General features: G+C 46.8%; 1 protein-coding gene across 3 annotated transcripts in view; it reads right to left on the bottom strand.

Annotated features, from left to right (window-relative positions):
* The window catches only part of INPP4B (inositol polyphosphate-4-phosphatase type II B), a 1,087,411-nt gene extending 1,080,579 nt beyond the window's left edge, over nucleotides 1-6,832 (bottom strand). For 2 of the 3 annotated variants that reach the window (XM_075348265.1, XM_075348236.1), the window contains exon 1: nucleotides 6,387-6,832. In XM_075348265.1, coding sequence (XP_075204380.1) covers nucleotides 6,387-6,477 — 91 coding nt within the window. In that variant the 5' untranslated portion in view covers nucleotides 6,478-6,832. The remainder of the gene's footprint in view (nucleotides 1-6,386) is intronic. The other variant, XM_075348245.1, reaches the window with a different exon arrangement.
* Nucleotides 6,833-17,551: the final 10,719 nt, after the last annotated feature.

Genomic DNA, 17,551 nt, shown 5'->3' with positions numbered 1-17,551 from the left:
TGTTGTAATTTACCACTAGCATTAAGTACAATATGTCATAAAAAAACATTCTCAGAATCATTGGGTTGTGTTGAAGTGTTCAGGAGTTATGACCCTATAAAGTGACAGTGGTCAGAATTGGAAATAATTACTTTAGCTAGGTCATGAAGGTGTAAATAGGCTTTGGGGTGAATTGTTTAAAGGCAGGGTTAAGTTTGCCTTCAGCAACTGCCTTGTTTGTAGCAGATTCCAGGTCTTATTATATATTGCTCACATCTGTTCCAAGATTTTCTTTTATCCCCTGTGTTCCCCTCGAGAGACAAGTCTCCACCCTCTCGAGTTATGCCGGTGTCACATGCTACGATATATCGGGCGATATGTCATCGGGGTCACGTCGTTAGTGACGCACATCCGGCATCGTTTGACATATCGTAGCGTGTGACAAATACGAGAGACTGTTATCGAGCAAAAGTACTCATCTTATCGTTGCACGTCATTTTCATAAAATCGTTCCTCCTTCTGTGCGCCGGTTGTTCATCGTTCCCGAGGCAGCACACGTCGCTCCGCGTGACACCTCGGGAACGACAAACTGCAGCTTACCTGCGTCCCGCCGGCAATGTGGAAGGAAAGAGGTGGGCAGGATGTTACGTCCTGCTCATCTCCGCCCCTCCGCTTCTATTGGCCGGCCGATGTTTGACGTCGCTGTGACGCCGAATGTCCCTCCCCCTTCAGGAAGAGGATGTTCACCGCCCACAGCGACGTCATCCGGGTAGTAAGTCCGTGTGACTGGGGTTTAACGACTTTGTGCGACACGGGCAACTACTTGCCCGTGACGCACAAACGACGGGGGCCGGTACGATCGCTTGTGCGATCGCACGATAGATCGTACTGTGTGACGCCAGTCTTAGGCTACTTTCACACATCCGGCTTGAGCCCTGCGGCTCAATCCGGCTGTGCAAGCTATGCAACGGATGCGGTGAAAACACCGCATCCTTTGCATAAGTTTTTCCCATGCGGCCCGCCCGGTTTTTGGCGCTTGCGGCATGCTACTGAGCATGCGCAGTGGCAAAAACCGCATGCGGCGGCCGAATGCGGTATTTGCCGCATCGCGCCGCATCCGGCCGCCATAGGCATGCATTGAGAGATGCGCCGCATCGGCCGAATGCGGCGCGATGCGGTTTTTTTTTGCCGTACGAAAAAACGTGCCAGGCAACGTTCCATCCGGCCGCCGCATCGGCTAAATCTGCCGCATGCGGCAAAAATCGGATGGAACGCAAGGCCATGCGGCACAATGCGGCACTAATTAAAGTCTATGCAGGAAAATCGCAACCGGCAGCAAAAAAAACCGGTTGCGATTTTCCTGCAAAGTGCCGGATTGTGCCGCAGAAGAAAAACCGGAGGTGTGAAAGTACCCTTAGGCTGCTTGCACACATCAGTTTTTTGCCATCCTGTGAATAAAGTGATGCGACGGATCCAGCAAAAAAATGGATCAGTTGCATCAGTTTTTTCCATCAGTTCCTTTAGTTTTTTGACAGATCCGTTGTGATACTGAGCAGGCTTCCATTATAAAACATGCCGTACGGCGACGGATCCGGCGCAATACGGTTTTTCGCTGGAGACATTCACTTCAACATTCCATCCGGCCGCCGGACAAGCAAATTTTGCCGGATCCGGCGAAAGCCGGATGGAACACAAGGCAATCCGGCACAATCCGGCGCTAATAGAAGTCTATAAAGGAAAAACGGATCTGGCAGCAACAGACGCCGGATCCGGTTTTTCATGATTTTGCCGGATTGTGCCTGATGGCAAAAAACTGATGTGTGAAAGCAGCCTTTAAGAATGAGATCCTGCTACAGGAAAAATTACACAACGTCTGCTAAAATAAATAGATTATCCATGTATATTCTGGGCTTTTTCTAGCTTTATTGTGGCTGATTGAAGGAGAGTTCTCAGAAGAGAACACTCTTCTGAGGACTCTCATTATTACGTCTTTATGTCCTAGAGAAGCTATTGATATCAGACAAGCCCTTATGGTATAAAGAAGAATGTGCCTTCTTAATTTGGATATGTATGTAGCCTGTTAAGAGAGGAAGAGGGCAAGAACTCTAATGACACCTTTTCAAAGTAGCAATCCTAAAATCGACTCTTTAATGAGTTTTGCCACATGACAGGATAAAAAGCCAGATGAGAAACTCTATTTGTAGACACATGTTCCGGGGTGTTTGCCTCTGTTTAGTGCAAAGCAGGAGAACTGATTTGGCTGGATGAGAGGCCTCTGACAGCTGATTTAAGTGGTAATGAATAGCTACTCAATTTGGATACATGTGTAACATTACATCTGTACTTCAGAATTTAATAATATACAGTAATAGTAACCTTTCTAGAGATGCATCACATAAAATAAAATTCCATTATTCTGGAAACAGTTGGTTCAGAATCGAAAATTCAGATCACTTGTCTCAACTTTAGATACCAATTTTGCAGAATAAATTAAAAAGGTGGTCACAATTCTTTGTGTATAGTTTTAAAATGTAAAAATTATCAACACCATCATTAAATATTATTTAATCAACACAATAAACTTGACGTTACCACCCAATACTGACATAAGCTTTGTGAAAGTGGTTTGGAACTTTCCTATAAAACTCATTGTTCGACAATCTTCTTATTGGGTTGGCAAACACGTATTTAAGATCAGGAAACAAAAAGCCCAAAAGAAAATCATCATCCGTGCCAAATGCAATTATGAAGTAACAAAACAAAGCAATTTGCATTGTTCAGGCATAACATTATATTGAGAAAGAGTAATACAGAGTAAAACAAAGGCTGGAGACAGAAGCATAGGGAATAAAAAAAAATAAGAATATATGATATTTAAACTAAAAATTGTACTCGGTGCCATGGTAGCTACTAGAGGACAGCATAAGAACATTGTAGTATCGTTTGATCTCCTAAAGCATGTGTCATCTTATTTTGTATCTTTGCCAGGGCACATTCCTTGTATGTACACTGAAGAGCTAAAGTATAATTCTTTATATTCATTGTTCATGTCAAGGATGAGTAATACAGATTATCATTTATCCTTCACCAAGAAATTCTAGCATGCCTTTTACTTCTTAGCAATGTCAACATATTCCTTGTCTAGTATCCATTAAACCTCTTGTGTTTTCTACCCATATTCAGATTAAATCAATTTTTCTTAAAATAAACCCAAACAGGTATTAATGTCTCATCCAGCAGATTGATAGATGGCATATTTCTTAAGGTGAACTATTATATTTAGTTCCCTGCAATCTCTAAATCAGCAGGTTATAACAGCCCTAGGTTGTATGTAGTCTATCCAAGACACCCATGTGACTCTCTAGATGTCACCCCTTTGGTACTCTTCCAAAAACCCCTCACATTTTCCAGAATGAGTAATGGCGTACTGTTAGGCTTGGACTGGCCCACAGGAGAACAGGAGAATCCTCTGGTGGCCCCCCTTGCAGTAGTACATCACTTATCCCCACAACATAATCAGCAGTTGGCACAATACACTTGTTTCACTATGTATAGACAAAGGAAACATTCATTTTACAAACTACACAGAATATTGATATATAGAAGCATAGGTTTCATAGTTTCATAGTGTTTGATGGTAGACTTAAGTCCATCGAGTTGAACCCATGACCTAACATGGTGATCCAGAGGAAGGCAAAAAAAAACATGGGGCAGAGAGTAAGTGCTACATTAGGGGAAAAAAAATCCTGCCCAGCTCCACATATGACTCCAGTAAATTTGCGAATGTAATATTTTCCCCATTGTCACCGTTACAAGTGGGCCCTGCTGCCTCAGTCTGACACTGAGTACTATTCATTCACAAAGCCTATTCTCAGCAATTGAGGAAGGAGAGGGGGATTGTAAAGTCAAAAATGATATCTATGGACTCAACCTAAATATAAATCACTTAATAGTTATTTTTTTTTACAAGGGGGGGGTGATTAAAATGTAGGAGTGGTTGTATATACAGTAAAATTATACAATACTCTTGGAATTATATATAAATGATGGCAATAAAGCTAAAGTGGTGATGACAATGAGATCTGAGTCGTCCTCTACTGACAAGGGAATCAAGGATTGTGGTGTGTCATGTGGTTATATCCTAAGGAGATGAATCTTTTCTTTAGATCCCTCTCTCTCCTTTTCCCTTGAAAACAATGCATGCATTTAAAGAACAGTACATTAACATCTTCTGTGCAAATCCGGTACCTTCAGCAGCTGACAATATCTGCAGGCTCGAAGTGAAATCAGCTGCTTATAAATGCATGTTACAAAGAGGTAAATGGTACTGAGCAGAGCTCCAGTATACCCCACAGCACCGCTATCTAATTCCAGATGGTAATCATACAAAAACTCCAGACAAGTTGTATGATATATACTGGATACAATAGTGTTAGACCCCGTAGCTTGATGCTTGTCTCCCGCTGCCAAACTGTGTTGCTATGGACACGGGATAAGATGGGACTAAGACCGAATTAAAACAAAATGTGCAAAGCAAAGATACACAGACACGTTGGAAATATAATTACCATCATTTAGTCACACATATGGTGGTAGGAAATAAACCAGGATAACAAACATCCATCACGCTTGGTCATTAAAGAGATGCCAGACCCAGAAAGGGCAGAAATCAGTAAAAATTGTTCCTAGTAGTCACTTAGTAGCCCTGTGTATGAGTGAGGGTTACATTCCTAATCAGGTTGGTAAAGGCCATAGAAATCAACTTTTGCTCTGAGCTGTGACAAACGAGATGTTCAGAACATATCATAAAGCTGTAGACTGGAGAAGCTGCATTATGCTGAGCATCCGGAATGTGCTAAAGGTTTATTGGATTACTACCTACACTATTCCCCATATTATGGAATCGCTTCCTGTAAATTCCTACATGGCGGACTCATTCAGTCCAACCGGCTGGCAATAATTCTGATAATAATGCAGCAGTCATTGCAGAATAAAGCTAGGCACCAATATATACAGAAGTAGGAGAGCTGAGTTTCCCGTATCGAAACTGCATCATCATATGTTTCCAAGATATTTAACAGCAGTCTTAGGTAAATCCAGTGGAGATTGAATATGATTAATATAGCAGAGATTTATGCTTATAGAATAAGTCCCATTGCTAGAAGAATATATCAAGACATGTATTTTTGGTACATGAATACGAAAGTTGCGTTACCCCCTAAAGTTCTAAATGTGTTCTGAAGATTCTCACCAAACTGGATCTATCCATCTATCTATCTATCTATATATCATCTATCTATCTGTGTCCTAAGTTGCCTTTAATAGTACTGTCACCAAACTGGATCTCTCTATCTATCTAGCCATCTATCTATCTATCTATGTTCTAAGTTGCCTTTAATAGTACTGTCACCAAACTGGATCCCCCTATCTATCTAGCCATCTATCTATCTATCTATCTATCTATCTATCCATCTAACCCTCTATATCTATCTATCCCTCTATCTATCTATCTATCTATCTATTCATCCATAGAAAAAAGGAGCAGAACAGAAATAGAATACTTGATGGTGCAAACCCTCCTGGACAACATCCAATTGTCCCATAAGCAATCATCAAAAAAAGATGCAAAAAGGGGACCTATTTATTAGTCCATCCGGTGTGGCACCATTTCAGTTCTATTGAACCTTTCTCAAGCCTTGTTTACTATCTATATCTATCTGTCATCTATCCATCCATCCATCCATCCATTTTTCCCTCTGCTCTTTTCTCCGGCAGATAACAGTTATTTCAGTGGCAGACACCATCCCATTACCAATGTAGACCTCATTTTTGGAGCACTGGGGACTCTGCAGTTAAGTAGCTCAACCAAGAGAAGATCACTTAACGCGCCAATAACTGCTATGGATTCCCCCAAAGTCAAATAAGTAAGTGAACCACTGCCCATTCAGCATTTTCTGCAGTCTACAAAAGTGGTCATATGAAGGTACTAAAAACTTTACAACCACAAATAAAAGTCTACAAGCACTAATATATATCACACACTGCTGATGGTTTATGTGCCCAGTCCAAGCCATAGCCCTTTTCAGCAAGGACACAATGTTTATATTTTAATACCTAGTTTGTAACTTTAACAGTTCATAGCATCAATACATTACAAATAAATAGAAGGGATATACAAGAACACACATCTAGCGTGGGGACTTAGAAGTTGTGTGTTATCCAGTGAAAGCTCCCTCCAGGCACATTCCCATACCTTTGTTAGATATGCAGTGCAGATCACATTTAGTATAAGCTTCGTTCAGTGTGTGATCAGACCAGCCTTCTGGGAAAGGGTTAATAATGAACTCCCAGAGTGTTTGCACAATACACATGGATGATAGCATTGCTAATGGAGCTGCTGCACTCACTTGTACACTGGGATCCAGCAGCATTCTCCCCCTCAGCTGGAGAAATCAGATCCTGGGCTTCTTCACACGTCCTCTCCTCCTTTATCTCCATGATCTGCTTGGTGAGACTGGTAATTCTCCTCTGCGAGTTCTCTGCTCCCAAGATTTGCAGTTCACCTTGGCTATGGCTTCAAGAAGCAGCTCCTTCTCCCCTCTGTGCAAGGACTCTTCAGCCACCTAGACAAGAGAGGGGCAGGTAGCAGATAGCAGCAGCAGCAGTGATGCTGTGCCTAATACAGACCATTATACATGTATCTTCCCTGTCACTGGAGCTCACACCTAACACACCTCTCCACAATCAATCCCCTGTTGCTTCTTGTTCAGTTCCTGCACAGTCCAAGCTTCACAGCAATTAATGCATTGGAAAACTAGGTGGCAGAATGATCCAACCTTCCCTGCTCTATAGACTGTGCTGCTCATCTGGCAGCTGCTGGAGCTGCAAACTTTAACAAGAATTCAATACATTAGATGGTGCAGCAGCCTGACAGAGGGAGCACAGGGACTCAGCGAGGTGAACATGTCCATCATCTCCTCTATTAGCCCTGTCCTTTATGCTAAGCTTCCCATCCATCCATGTCACAATGTGGGGATAATTCAGGATGACACAGCATCTTCAGCAGGCAACAGGTTGAATGTGGGAGCTGCCAACCTCATTACTTCCCATGGTGTCTGTTGCTGTTATGCTTGATAAAAGTCATAATTGTTTCCAGAGTGACCTTCTGGGAAGAAATTCCAAAGCTGATCTGGAAATGGTGAAGACTGGCTCCTTCTTATTTCTCTTGCAGGAACCATTTTCAGTCTGTTAAAGTTAATGAGCCATATTTGAAACAGACATATATTCATTAGGACACAAATAAAAGAACCGTCTGCCACCAGCTGCCCATTAAATGGCACAATATTGGGAAATGCAAAGTACTGCGTCTTCTGCCATCTAAATCCCCCCCCCCAGCTTTTGCTTTGTCATTTTCTCAGATACACGTTAAATTGCACTGTAAAAGGCTCTATGTTTTACAATAAGGTCACAGTTTGTAAATTCACTATTCATTTAGAAGACGACATTTCATTTTTATCCTACCTTTGCTTATTAAACTTGTATACAGTCATATGAAAAAGTTTGGGCACCCCTATTAATGTTAACCTTTTTTCTTTATAACTATTTGGGTTTTTGCAACAGCTATTTCAGTTTCATATATCTAATAACTGATGGACTGAGTAATATTTCTGGATTGAAATGAAGTTTATTGTACTAACAGAAAATGTGCAATCCGCATTTAAACAAAATTTGACCCGTGCAAAAGTATGGTTACCTCAACATAAAAGTGACAATTAATATTTTGTAGATCCTCCTTTTGCAAAAATAACAGCCTCTAGTCGCTTCCTGTACCTTTTAATGAGTTCCTGGATCCTGGATGAAGGTATATTTGACCATTCCTGTTTACAAAACAATTCCAGTTCAGTTAAGTTTGATGGTCTCCAAGCATGGACAGCACGCTCCAAATCATCCCATAGATTTTCAATGATATTCAGGTCTGGGGACTGGGATGGCCATTCCAGAACATTGTAATTGTTCCTCTGCATGAATGCCTGAGTAGATTTGGAGCGGTGTTTTGGATCATTGTCTTGCTGATATATCCATCCCCTGCATAACTTCAACTTCGTCACTGATTTTTGTACATTATTGTCAAGAATCTGCTGATACTGAGTTGAATCCATGCGACCCTCAACTTTAACAAGATTCCCGGTGCCGACATTGGCCACACAGCCCCAAAGCATGATGGAACCTCCACCAAATTTTACTGTGGATAGCAAGTGCTTTTCTTGGAATGCCGTGGTTTTTTGCCTCCATGCATAACGCCTTTTTGTATGACCAAACAACTCAATATTTGTTTCATCAGTCCACAGGACCTTCTTCCAAAATGTAACTGGCTTGTCAAAATGTGCTTTTGCATACCTCAGGCGACTCTGTTTGTGGCGTGCTTGCAGAAGCGGCTTCTTTCGCATCACTCTCCCATACAGCTTCTCCTTGTGCAACGTGCTCTGTATTGTTGACCGATGCACATTGACACCATCTGCAGCAAGATGAAGCTGCAGGTATTTGGAGGTGGTCTGTGGATTGTCCTTGACTGTTCTCACCATTCTTCTTCTCTGCCTTTCTGATATTTTTCTTGGCCTGCCACTTTTGGGCTTAACAAGAACTGTACCTGTGTTCTTCCATTTCCTTACTATGTTCCTCACAGTGGAAACTGCCAGTTTAAATCTCTGAGACAACTTTTTGTATCCTTCCCCTGAACAACTATGTTGAATAATCTTTGTTTTCAGATCATGTGAGAGTTGTTTTGAGGAGCCCATGCATGATGCCACTCTTCATAGGAGATTCAAGTAGGAGAACAACTTGCAAGTGGCCACATTAAATACCTTTTCTCATGATTGGATACACCTGCCTATGAAGTTCAAAGCTCAATGAGGTTACAAAACCAATTTAGTGCTTTAGTAAGTCAGTAAAAAGTAGTTAGGAGTGTTCAAATCAAGAAATTGATAAGGGTGCCCATACTTTTGCACCGATCAAATTTAGTTTAAATGCGGATTGCACATTTTCTGTTAGTACAATAAACCTCATTTCAATCCAGAAATATTACTGAGTCCATCAGTTATTAGATATGAAACTGAAATAGCTGTTGCAAAACCCCAAATTGTTATAAAGAAAAAAGGTTAACATTAATAGGGGTGCCCAAACTTTTTCATATGACTGTATATGTATATTCTGTATGCATGAGCTTATACGTATACCATAAAAGTATTTTCCCTACACATGACTATCCATGCATTTTATTCTGTGACTGACTAGAGTTCATAATAATGCGAAAACTCCTAGAAGAGAATTCCTTTCATTAATACATCACATACAATGGTCTAATACTATTATTAGTAAATAACATCAAATACAATGCGTACTATTGGAGAACAGTTTTGAATTCCCTTTGTTGAAAAGGACAACACACATTAGCTGCTTCTCCATCGCTGTCACAGTGATTCTAATGATGGAAACTGGTTGCAGGTTTCTATATTCCTTACATGAAAGCACAAAGCATTCAGTCATTCTGACAGATTAACCTGAGAGAATGATTGATCCACCAGCACATTATGTTCACATTCAGGAAATGTTTAAGTGCACTACATAACTATATACAGTATAGCAAAAAAGTGCGTCCACCCCTCACATTTTTGTAAATATTTTATTACTACTGTGACGCCCTGGACTATCAGGTCGTCACAGGGTATTGTGCAATCTGCCCTTCTACACAGTATCCAAATCCTCCTTGGTTATGGATCCCTGGCCTTCGGTATTGCTAAGAGCAGAGCCAGTCAAAACCCTAGGAACACTCTGTACCACACCCCCCAGACACACCATTGGGGGGCCTGAAGGGAATAGGGCCACCCACTTGGGGGGTTGGTAGGGGAGAGACAGAGGTGTTAGGAGCAGGAAAGTGAGTGGTGACTCTCGAGAGGAGAGGTCAAAAAGTGGAGTGTTGGAGGGGAAGGAGAGAGGAGGTCAGGAGCAGGGCTCCCTGTAAATACTAGGTGGCAGACGTTGGTCTGGGCCTTTTAGGAGCTGGAACCCCTGTCACAGGGGATTGTGTCAAGGGGCATGGATCTGCCGAGGAGGGCAGCTGGCGGCCTTGAGCCATCTCCGAGAAGGGGCCAGAGCATGACAGGGTACGTGGACCCTAGGCCGGGAAGTAGCTTCACGCATCCTGGTAATTTACCCAACGAGGGTGAAGTTTTCAAGATTCATCCTCCACCCGGGGTACTAGCGCAACGAGGGGATAGGGCTTTCCCAATACAGAATCCAGAAAATCCCAAGCGTGAACCCTGAGAGAAAGCTCACTCCATTAGCCATACGGGTCTAGTTCCACACTACAGGGTCCAAATAGTGAAGAAAGTGCCACGGAAAAGGTCACAGGCTATCAAGCAACACCAAGGGGCACAGATCCACGTGTGTTCCCTCTTTGCTGCAGCGGTGCTCAGAATTCTGGTTTACAAGTTGTTGGTGTCAGTATTCTTGGACTGAGTGAGTACGCAGTAAACCCTTTCCTCCCCAACGGCACCCCTTCACTACCATCACCGGGCCCCAGAGCAAACCTCCTACCCACGGAGGGGTTAAACACCTTGCTGCCATACCACTGCCACCGGGCGCTCCCAACAGCAGCGGTGGTGCTCCATCTTACCACGCACCGTGGGTGGCATCACGAACTTCTAACACCCCTGTACATAGCCCCCTTTTAAATTCGAGTGTCCACACGACCCCCCAGCTCCGGAGACCCCTCGAGCCACCTCGGTTCCGGAACCTGGCGTCATGAACAGGATACGAGCAGGACCCACTTACCTGGGGGACGTGCGCCTTGAAAGCCGAAAATCGCGAATCAAGAGTCCTTTTCCCGCCAATTCCACCATTTTCCGCCATCTTTTGGCGCCAAAACGCTATCTTCCCCGAGAAAGCGTGCAAAGCCTAAGCCCCGCCCTTCGTCTTGCATGTGAGGCCGGAAACGGAAGTTTCCAGAGGGCCACAGCGTGCGAAAGAGTGCTGAGAAAAGACCATGGGAGCATGCTGGAATGTAACAACAGCGGAAGAGAAGCAGGGATAACAGGACTCTGCCATAATGTTCCTGCACGACGCAGTGGCAAGATGGCAGAGCGAGACTGGTCCCCAGAACGTGCTGTCCCTGGGACCGCGACATGGATAGAGGAAGAGACGGAGCAGCTGTGCAGGAGAATGCGGACGTAGTTCCTGTTTATACTGAACCACTGGAGGGAAGAGATGAGGAGCCTGGCGATGGCGGTGCGAGCCCTTGAGATCGAAATCCCACGTGAAGAGAGGGTAAGCGGTTGCCCAGTCCCTACTGATTGCCCAAATCCAGCCACAGAGGCTGAGGGATCCGGACCGCCCCCGCCACCTACCCCGTCCCCCCCGAGTTGCCCACACCGACCCCGGCAGCGGAACGTTCGATGCCTTTACAAGAAGTTCCAGCTGTTTAAATCCCTATCACGACCCTCATTCCAGTCACGACAGCAGTCATCCAGACACCAGCCAGACCAGATCCGGCCACCTCAACGGGCCTGGCCTGTCCACAGAGGCGGAGCACCCAGACCCTGCAACCCCAGCTGCGGAGCAGTCAGTTTTTCAGTTTCCAGCCACAGAAGCGGAGCCAAGAAATCCACCAGTCCCGCTACCGCGCGGCATCCCGACGGCTGTTGGGGCCGCAAGAGTCCAGATAAAGCCAGAGCCAGATAGGGAGCTGAAGTTGGACCAACACAGAGAGAAAAAGAAAATCTGAGGAAAGCTACCTTTGGTGTTTGGGGCCCACCGAGAAGGGGCCTTGTACGGCGTTTCAACCCTGAGAAGGGATGGGGTTTCCTCTGGAAAGCGAGCCTCCCTGAGGAGGTGTTTGTGGTTCGAAGAGATGTTGAGCAGCATCTCCCGAGGGATCACCCAGGCCGGAATCTGGAACCAGGGGAGGTAGTCACTTATGCACGGCACTGGAGCAAGCGTGGCTGGTACACCCTTGATATGAAACGGCTCGCTATGGTGAATGAGCAAGTTGTGTCAGTTGCCGCAGTAGACTACCTGCCCCCCAGTGAACGACACCAAGAATATTGAAAAATGTTATTGTGATGCCCTGGCCAGGCCAGGTAGTCACAAATAGGGCCCCACACAACACCCGTCCCTCACAGGTGACATCAGCCAACCTTAAAACCCTAGTCACCCCCTTAGAGCTTGATAGACACACCGGGGGGGGTAGAACCAGGCGGTTGGAAGACGCCCACCTAGGAGTTTTAGACAGCCCGCGGCAGGAAAACAGTGAGTCTACAGACATATCAGTTTCAGAGTTCAAGGAGAGCGGAGGTCAGGCCTGTGTCTGAGGCCTGAAGGAAAACTGAGAGGTACCAGGGTAGGAGCCCTGGTGCCTTTGGCTAGGAAGCAGACGGCGGTCTCCGCAGGAGCCGGGAAGACGGCTTGGTGGAACCAAGGTGGACCGGGACAGGGTAGTGGCCCGCCGGTACCGACCCGGGGAACCGACTCGGAAACAGGAGCACACGGGGGTACTCAGACCCTGATGCTAGGTCCAGAAGCGACTGGAACTGATTAATTAACTGATTGCGGCCAGGACTAGAGGTCCTGTCCCACCCAAAGTCCCGATTAAAGGCAACAGCCCACCGAGGGGGATAATAGGCCACCGCCAGGGCTCAGAGATCCCACGGGCCAGCGTCTGCGGACAAGGGTTCCTTAGGCCACATCCAGCCGGGAGCGGACTCCTGAAGTTGCAAGCACAGGCAGTCCACCGTTCTAAAACAGGTGCAGGAGAAAGACAGACCACCAGCCAGGTGGGGCAACCAGAGCGCAGCCGGCTGCGGACACCAACCACCATCTCCTTGGTTTACCAGAGACTCATATGTTTTCTTAATAGTGAGTACACCAGTACCCTGCGGTCACCAATCTCCCTGCACCACCAACTCCAACGGGTCTCGGGGCCACCATCCCTGCCCACGGAGGTGTTAACAACTTGCTGCACAACATCTCCCCCGGGTGCCCCGTAACTGCAGCGGTGGTGTCCAATATCACCACATACCGTGGGTGGTGTCACGAACCTAGTATGGCCCAGCCTGTACATATACGTCTACCACCCCCTGACCCTTTTCATTCGGAGTGTCCGTGGAATCCCCTGGGTCCGGAGACCCTCGTGCCACCCACTGGATGGTCCGGACCCGAGCAGCGGCAGGCAGCATCTGAATCTGTGCCTTTATAATGTATATTTAATATTATGTCCGTCTCCACTTCCTCACCACGTCCAGAGAGCCGGAAAACAGCAACTTATATGGTGGATAATAAGAATGAAGGGAGTCCCAGGGCAGCACAGCACTCAGGGTGTATTTATCAGGATGATGCAGGCCTGCGCAGCGTGGGGACTTCAATATGTGCCACTTATTTGTTTTCATGTATCAGGGAGAATCTGCAGGGCCCGTTTTTCACACACTCCAGACCCTCCAGCACTCTATGGGTTAAAGTCTCCTGCACAGCAGCCGGCCCCTTAATGTGCTGCTCACTGACTGCCAGTTACACAGCTAAGGGAGAATTAACTCCCTGTGCTCACCACTCCCGGGTCTTCATCTCTGGCCATATATCTATCTGTCACTCCTCACTGCTCTCCAGAGTCACACGCTGCCGCTCACTGTGAAAATGCAGGCTGTAGGGAAGATGGCTGCCGCTCCACACTCTCCAGCCTCAGGAGATCCAGCGACGCAGTGCAGGAGCCAGGGAACAGCTCCTGTGGGAATCGCCAGCCTCCAGATGGTGTCTCCTGTCACAGCAGCAGGTCGGTGAGTAAATGTGTCAGGTAACCAGGTGTAAACGGCCAGGATAAGATCAGTATTATAGGAGCTCTCTTCCCATGTGTCCTCTCTGGTCGGCTACATCGCCCCGCCCCCGTGTGTGTCTCTTTGTGTGTCTCTGTCTCTGTGTCTGTCTCTGTGTATGTCTGTCTCTGTGTGTGTCTGTCTCTTTGTATCTCTGCCTCTGTGTGTCTCTGTGTCTGTCTCTGTATGTCTGTGTCTCTGTCTATGTCTTTGTATGCCTCTGTCTCTGGGTCTGTGTCTATGTGCATTTCTCTGTGTGTCTCTGTTTCTGTGTCTTTGTCTATGTGGGTCTCTGTGTGTGTCTGTGTGTGTCTCTGTCTATGTATCAGTCTCTGTGTGTCTCTGTCTCTGTGCGTCTGTCTCTGTTTCTGTGTCTCTGTATCAGTCTCTGTCTCTGTGTGTGTCTCTGTATCAATTTCTGTATGTCTCTGTGTGTCTATCTGTCTCTGTGGGTGTCTGTGTCTCTCTTTCTCTGTGTGTTTCTGTCTGTGTGTCTCTGTATCAGTCTCTGTCTCTGTGTATCTCTGTCTCTGTGTTTGTCTCTGTTTTTTGTGTTTGTCAGTGTGTCTCTGTGTGTTTGTCTGTCTGTCTCTGTGTGTGTTTCTCTGTCTCTGTGTTTTGTCTGTGTGTCTCTGTGTTTCTGTGTGTCTCTGTCTGTGTCTCTGTCTCACTGTGTGTGCCTGTTTCTGTGTGTCTGTCTCTCTGCCTATATGTCTCTGTTTATGTGTCTCTGTCTCTGTGTCTCTGTCTCTGTGTGTGTCTGTCTCTGTCTCTGTGTGTCGGTCTGTGTCTCTGTCTCTGTGTGTCCATCTCTGTGTGTCTGTCTCTGTCTGTGTCTGTCTGTGTGTGTATCTGTGTCTGTCTGTCTGTGTTTGTCTCTGTTTGTGTGTGTCTCTGTTTCTATGTCTCTGTCACTGTGTATCTCTGTCTCTGAGTGTCTGTCTATGTGTGTGTGTCTCTTTGTCTCTGTGTTTGTCTGTCTCTGTCTCTGCGTGTCTCTGTTTGTCACTGTCTTTGTGTATGTCTGTCACTGTGTGTCTGTGTGTCTCTGTCTGTGTGTGTCTGTCTCTGTGTTTCTGTCTTTCTTTGTGTCTGTCTCTGTGTGTCCATCTGTGTGTCTCTGTCTGTATGTCTCTGTGTATCTGTGTCTCTGTCTCTGTGTGTCTTTCTGTGTGTGTCTCTGTCTCTTTGAGTGTCTGTCTCTGTCTGTCTCTGTATGTGTCTCTGTCTCTGTGTATGTGTGACACCCCTGGACTATTAGGTCATCACAGGGTACTGCACAACCTATCCTCCCGTGCAGTATTCCACCTCCCTCTTGGTTCTGGGTCCCTATCTTAATGGTGTTGCCTCCACCAGCAAATCAAATCCTAGATACACCATGCACCACACCCACTAGGCACACCAGTGGACGGCTTGAGTGGAATAGAGTCGTCCACTTGGGGGGATCAGAGAGGGGAGGTGTGGAGTGTAGAGGGAGGGTGAACCAGAGAGAGTCAGTGAGAGGAGGTCGGGAGCGGTGGCTCCCAAGAGAAGCTGTCTAGGTTGCAGACGGTGGTCTGGACGTAGAGGAGTCAGACCCCCGGTCGCAGGGGATTGTGGCAAGGTGCCTGGACCTGTCGAGGAGGACGGCCAGCAGCCTAGCACTATCACCGGTCCGGGACCGAAGGCTCGGCAGGGTACACAGACCCTAGGTCGGGGAGAAGCTTCAGGCAACCCTGCAATTCACCTGAGGAGAACGGAGCCTTCTTGATCTGTTCCCACCCACTCCAGAATTGGGGCATTAGTACGAGGGGGATAGGACTTTGCAACCCAAAACGGTCCAGAAAATCCCAAGCGTGAGCCCTGAGAGCAAGCTCCCACACTTAGCCACAGTGGGGAGTGGGGCCCGGCAAGTTTCAGACTACTGGAACACCACGTTGAAGTTAAACTTAGTGCCAGGAGGCAACACTATAGGGGACGGGTCCCGGACGAGCTCCCCTCAGCGGCAGCGGTACTCAGAGAGTTGGTTTACCCGGTTGTCAGTGTCTGCTTATTGACTGAATGAGTACGAGAGTGACCCCTGCATCACAAGGCATCCCACACTGAGTCCCGGGGCATCTCCCCTACCCGTGGAGGGCTACAACACCTTGCTGCCCCACTTCATCACCCCGGGTACTCCCAACGGCAGCGGTAGTACTCCCAATTACCGTACATGGCATCACAAACTATATCTAAACTCCCCTGTACATACTCCGTTTTCATTTGCCGCAAGACCCCGGGTCCGGAGACCCTCGAGCCACAGCGAACCTATGGGGTTAATTCCTGGCTGTATAGATTGCTCCTTTCAGGAAGCTCTGGACAGGGGTCTCTGCTATTTAAACCCCTAAATAGTGATGAGTGGACTCGCAGATAACCGGGACTGGCTGATCCCAGTGATCTGGTTTCTAAAATCCGGTCCCCATGAAAGTCTATGGGGACTAGAATCTGGCTATTAAAATGGTGGTAGATAGGGGCATGGGAGTAAAGCCTGCTTTACACGCTGCAATGTATCTTACAATGTGTCAGCGGGGTCACGTCGTAAGTGACGCACATCCAGCATCGTAAGTTACATTGCAGTGTGTGACAGGTACATGCGATTGCGATTGAACGTTAAAACATTCATCGCATACACATCGTACCTTTCTCTAGAATTGCACGTCAGATTGTTCATCGTACCCGGGGTAGCACACATTGCAGTGTGTGACACCCCGGGAACGATGAACAGATCTTACCTACGTCCTGCGGCTCCCGGCCCACAATGCGGAAGGAAGGAGGTGGGCGGGATGTTTATGACGCCGGATGTGCGTCACTTTCGATTTGACCCGGTTTGACCTCGATTTGATGTCGGAGTGTGCAAAGAAGGGGTACTTTGCACACTACGACATAGTTTCATAGTTTCATAGTTTTTAAGGTTGAAGGGAGACTCTAAGGCGGGCTTTGCACACTACGACATCGCAAGTGCGATGTCGGTGGGGTCAAATTGAAAGTGACGCACATCCGGCATCGCATGCGACATCGCAGTGTGTAAAGCCTAGATGATACGATTAACGAGCGCAAAAGCGTCGTAATCGTATCATCGGTGCAGCGTCGGCGTAATCTATAATTACGCTGACGCGACGGTCCGATGTTGTTCCTCGCTCCTGCAGCAGCACACATCGCTGTGTGTGAAGTCGCAGGAGCGAGGAACATCTCCTACCGGCGTCACCGCGGCTTCCGTAGGTTATGCGGAAGGAAGGAGGTGGGCGGGATGTTTACATCCTGCTCATCTCTGCCCCTCCGCTCCTATTGGCCGCCTGCCGTGTGACGTCGCAGTGACGCTGCACGACCCACCCCCTTAATAAGGAGGCGGGTCGCCGGCCAGAGCGACGGTCGCAGGGCAGGTGAGTGCATGTGAAGCCGACGTAGCGATAATTTTCGCTACGCCAGCTTTCACAAGATATTGTACCTGCGACGGGGGCGGGGACTATCGCGTGCGACATCGCAGCATCGGCTTGTGATGTTGCAATGTGCAAAGCCCGCCTAAGTCCATCTAGTTCAACCCGTAGCCTAACATGTTGCTCCAGAGGAAGGCAAAAAAACCCCAATGTGTCAAACAAGCTCCAATGGGGGAAAAAAATTCCTTCCTGACTCCACATACGGCAATCAGCCTAGTTCCCTGGATCAACACCCTGTCATAAAATCTAATATACATAACTGGT

Source organism: Anomaloglossus baeobatrachus, chromosome 1, assembly GCF_048569485.1.
Source record: "Anomaloglossus baeobatrachus isolate aAnoBae1 chromosome 1, aAnoBae1.hap1, whole genome shotgun sequence".
NCBI classification, from domain to species: Eukaryota; Metazoa; Chordata; class Amphibia; order Anura; family Aromobatidae; genus Anomaloglossus; species Anomaloglossus baeobatrachus.
This window is presented reverse-complemented; position numbering and strand designations above follow the sequence as displayed.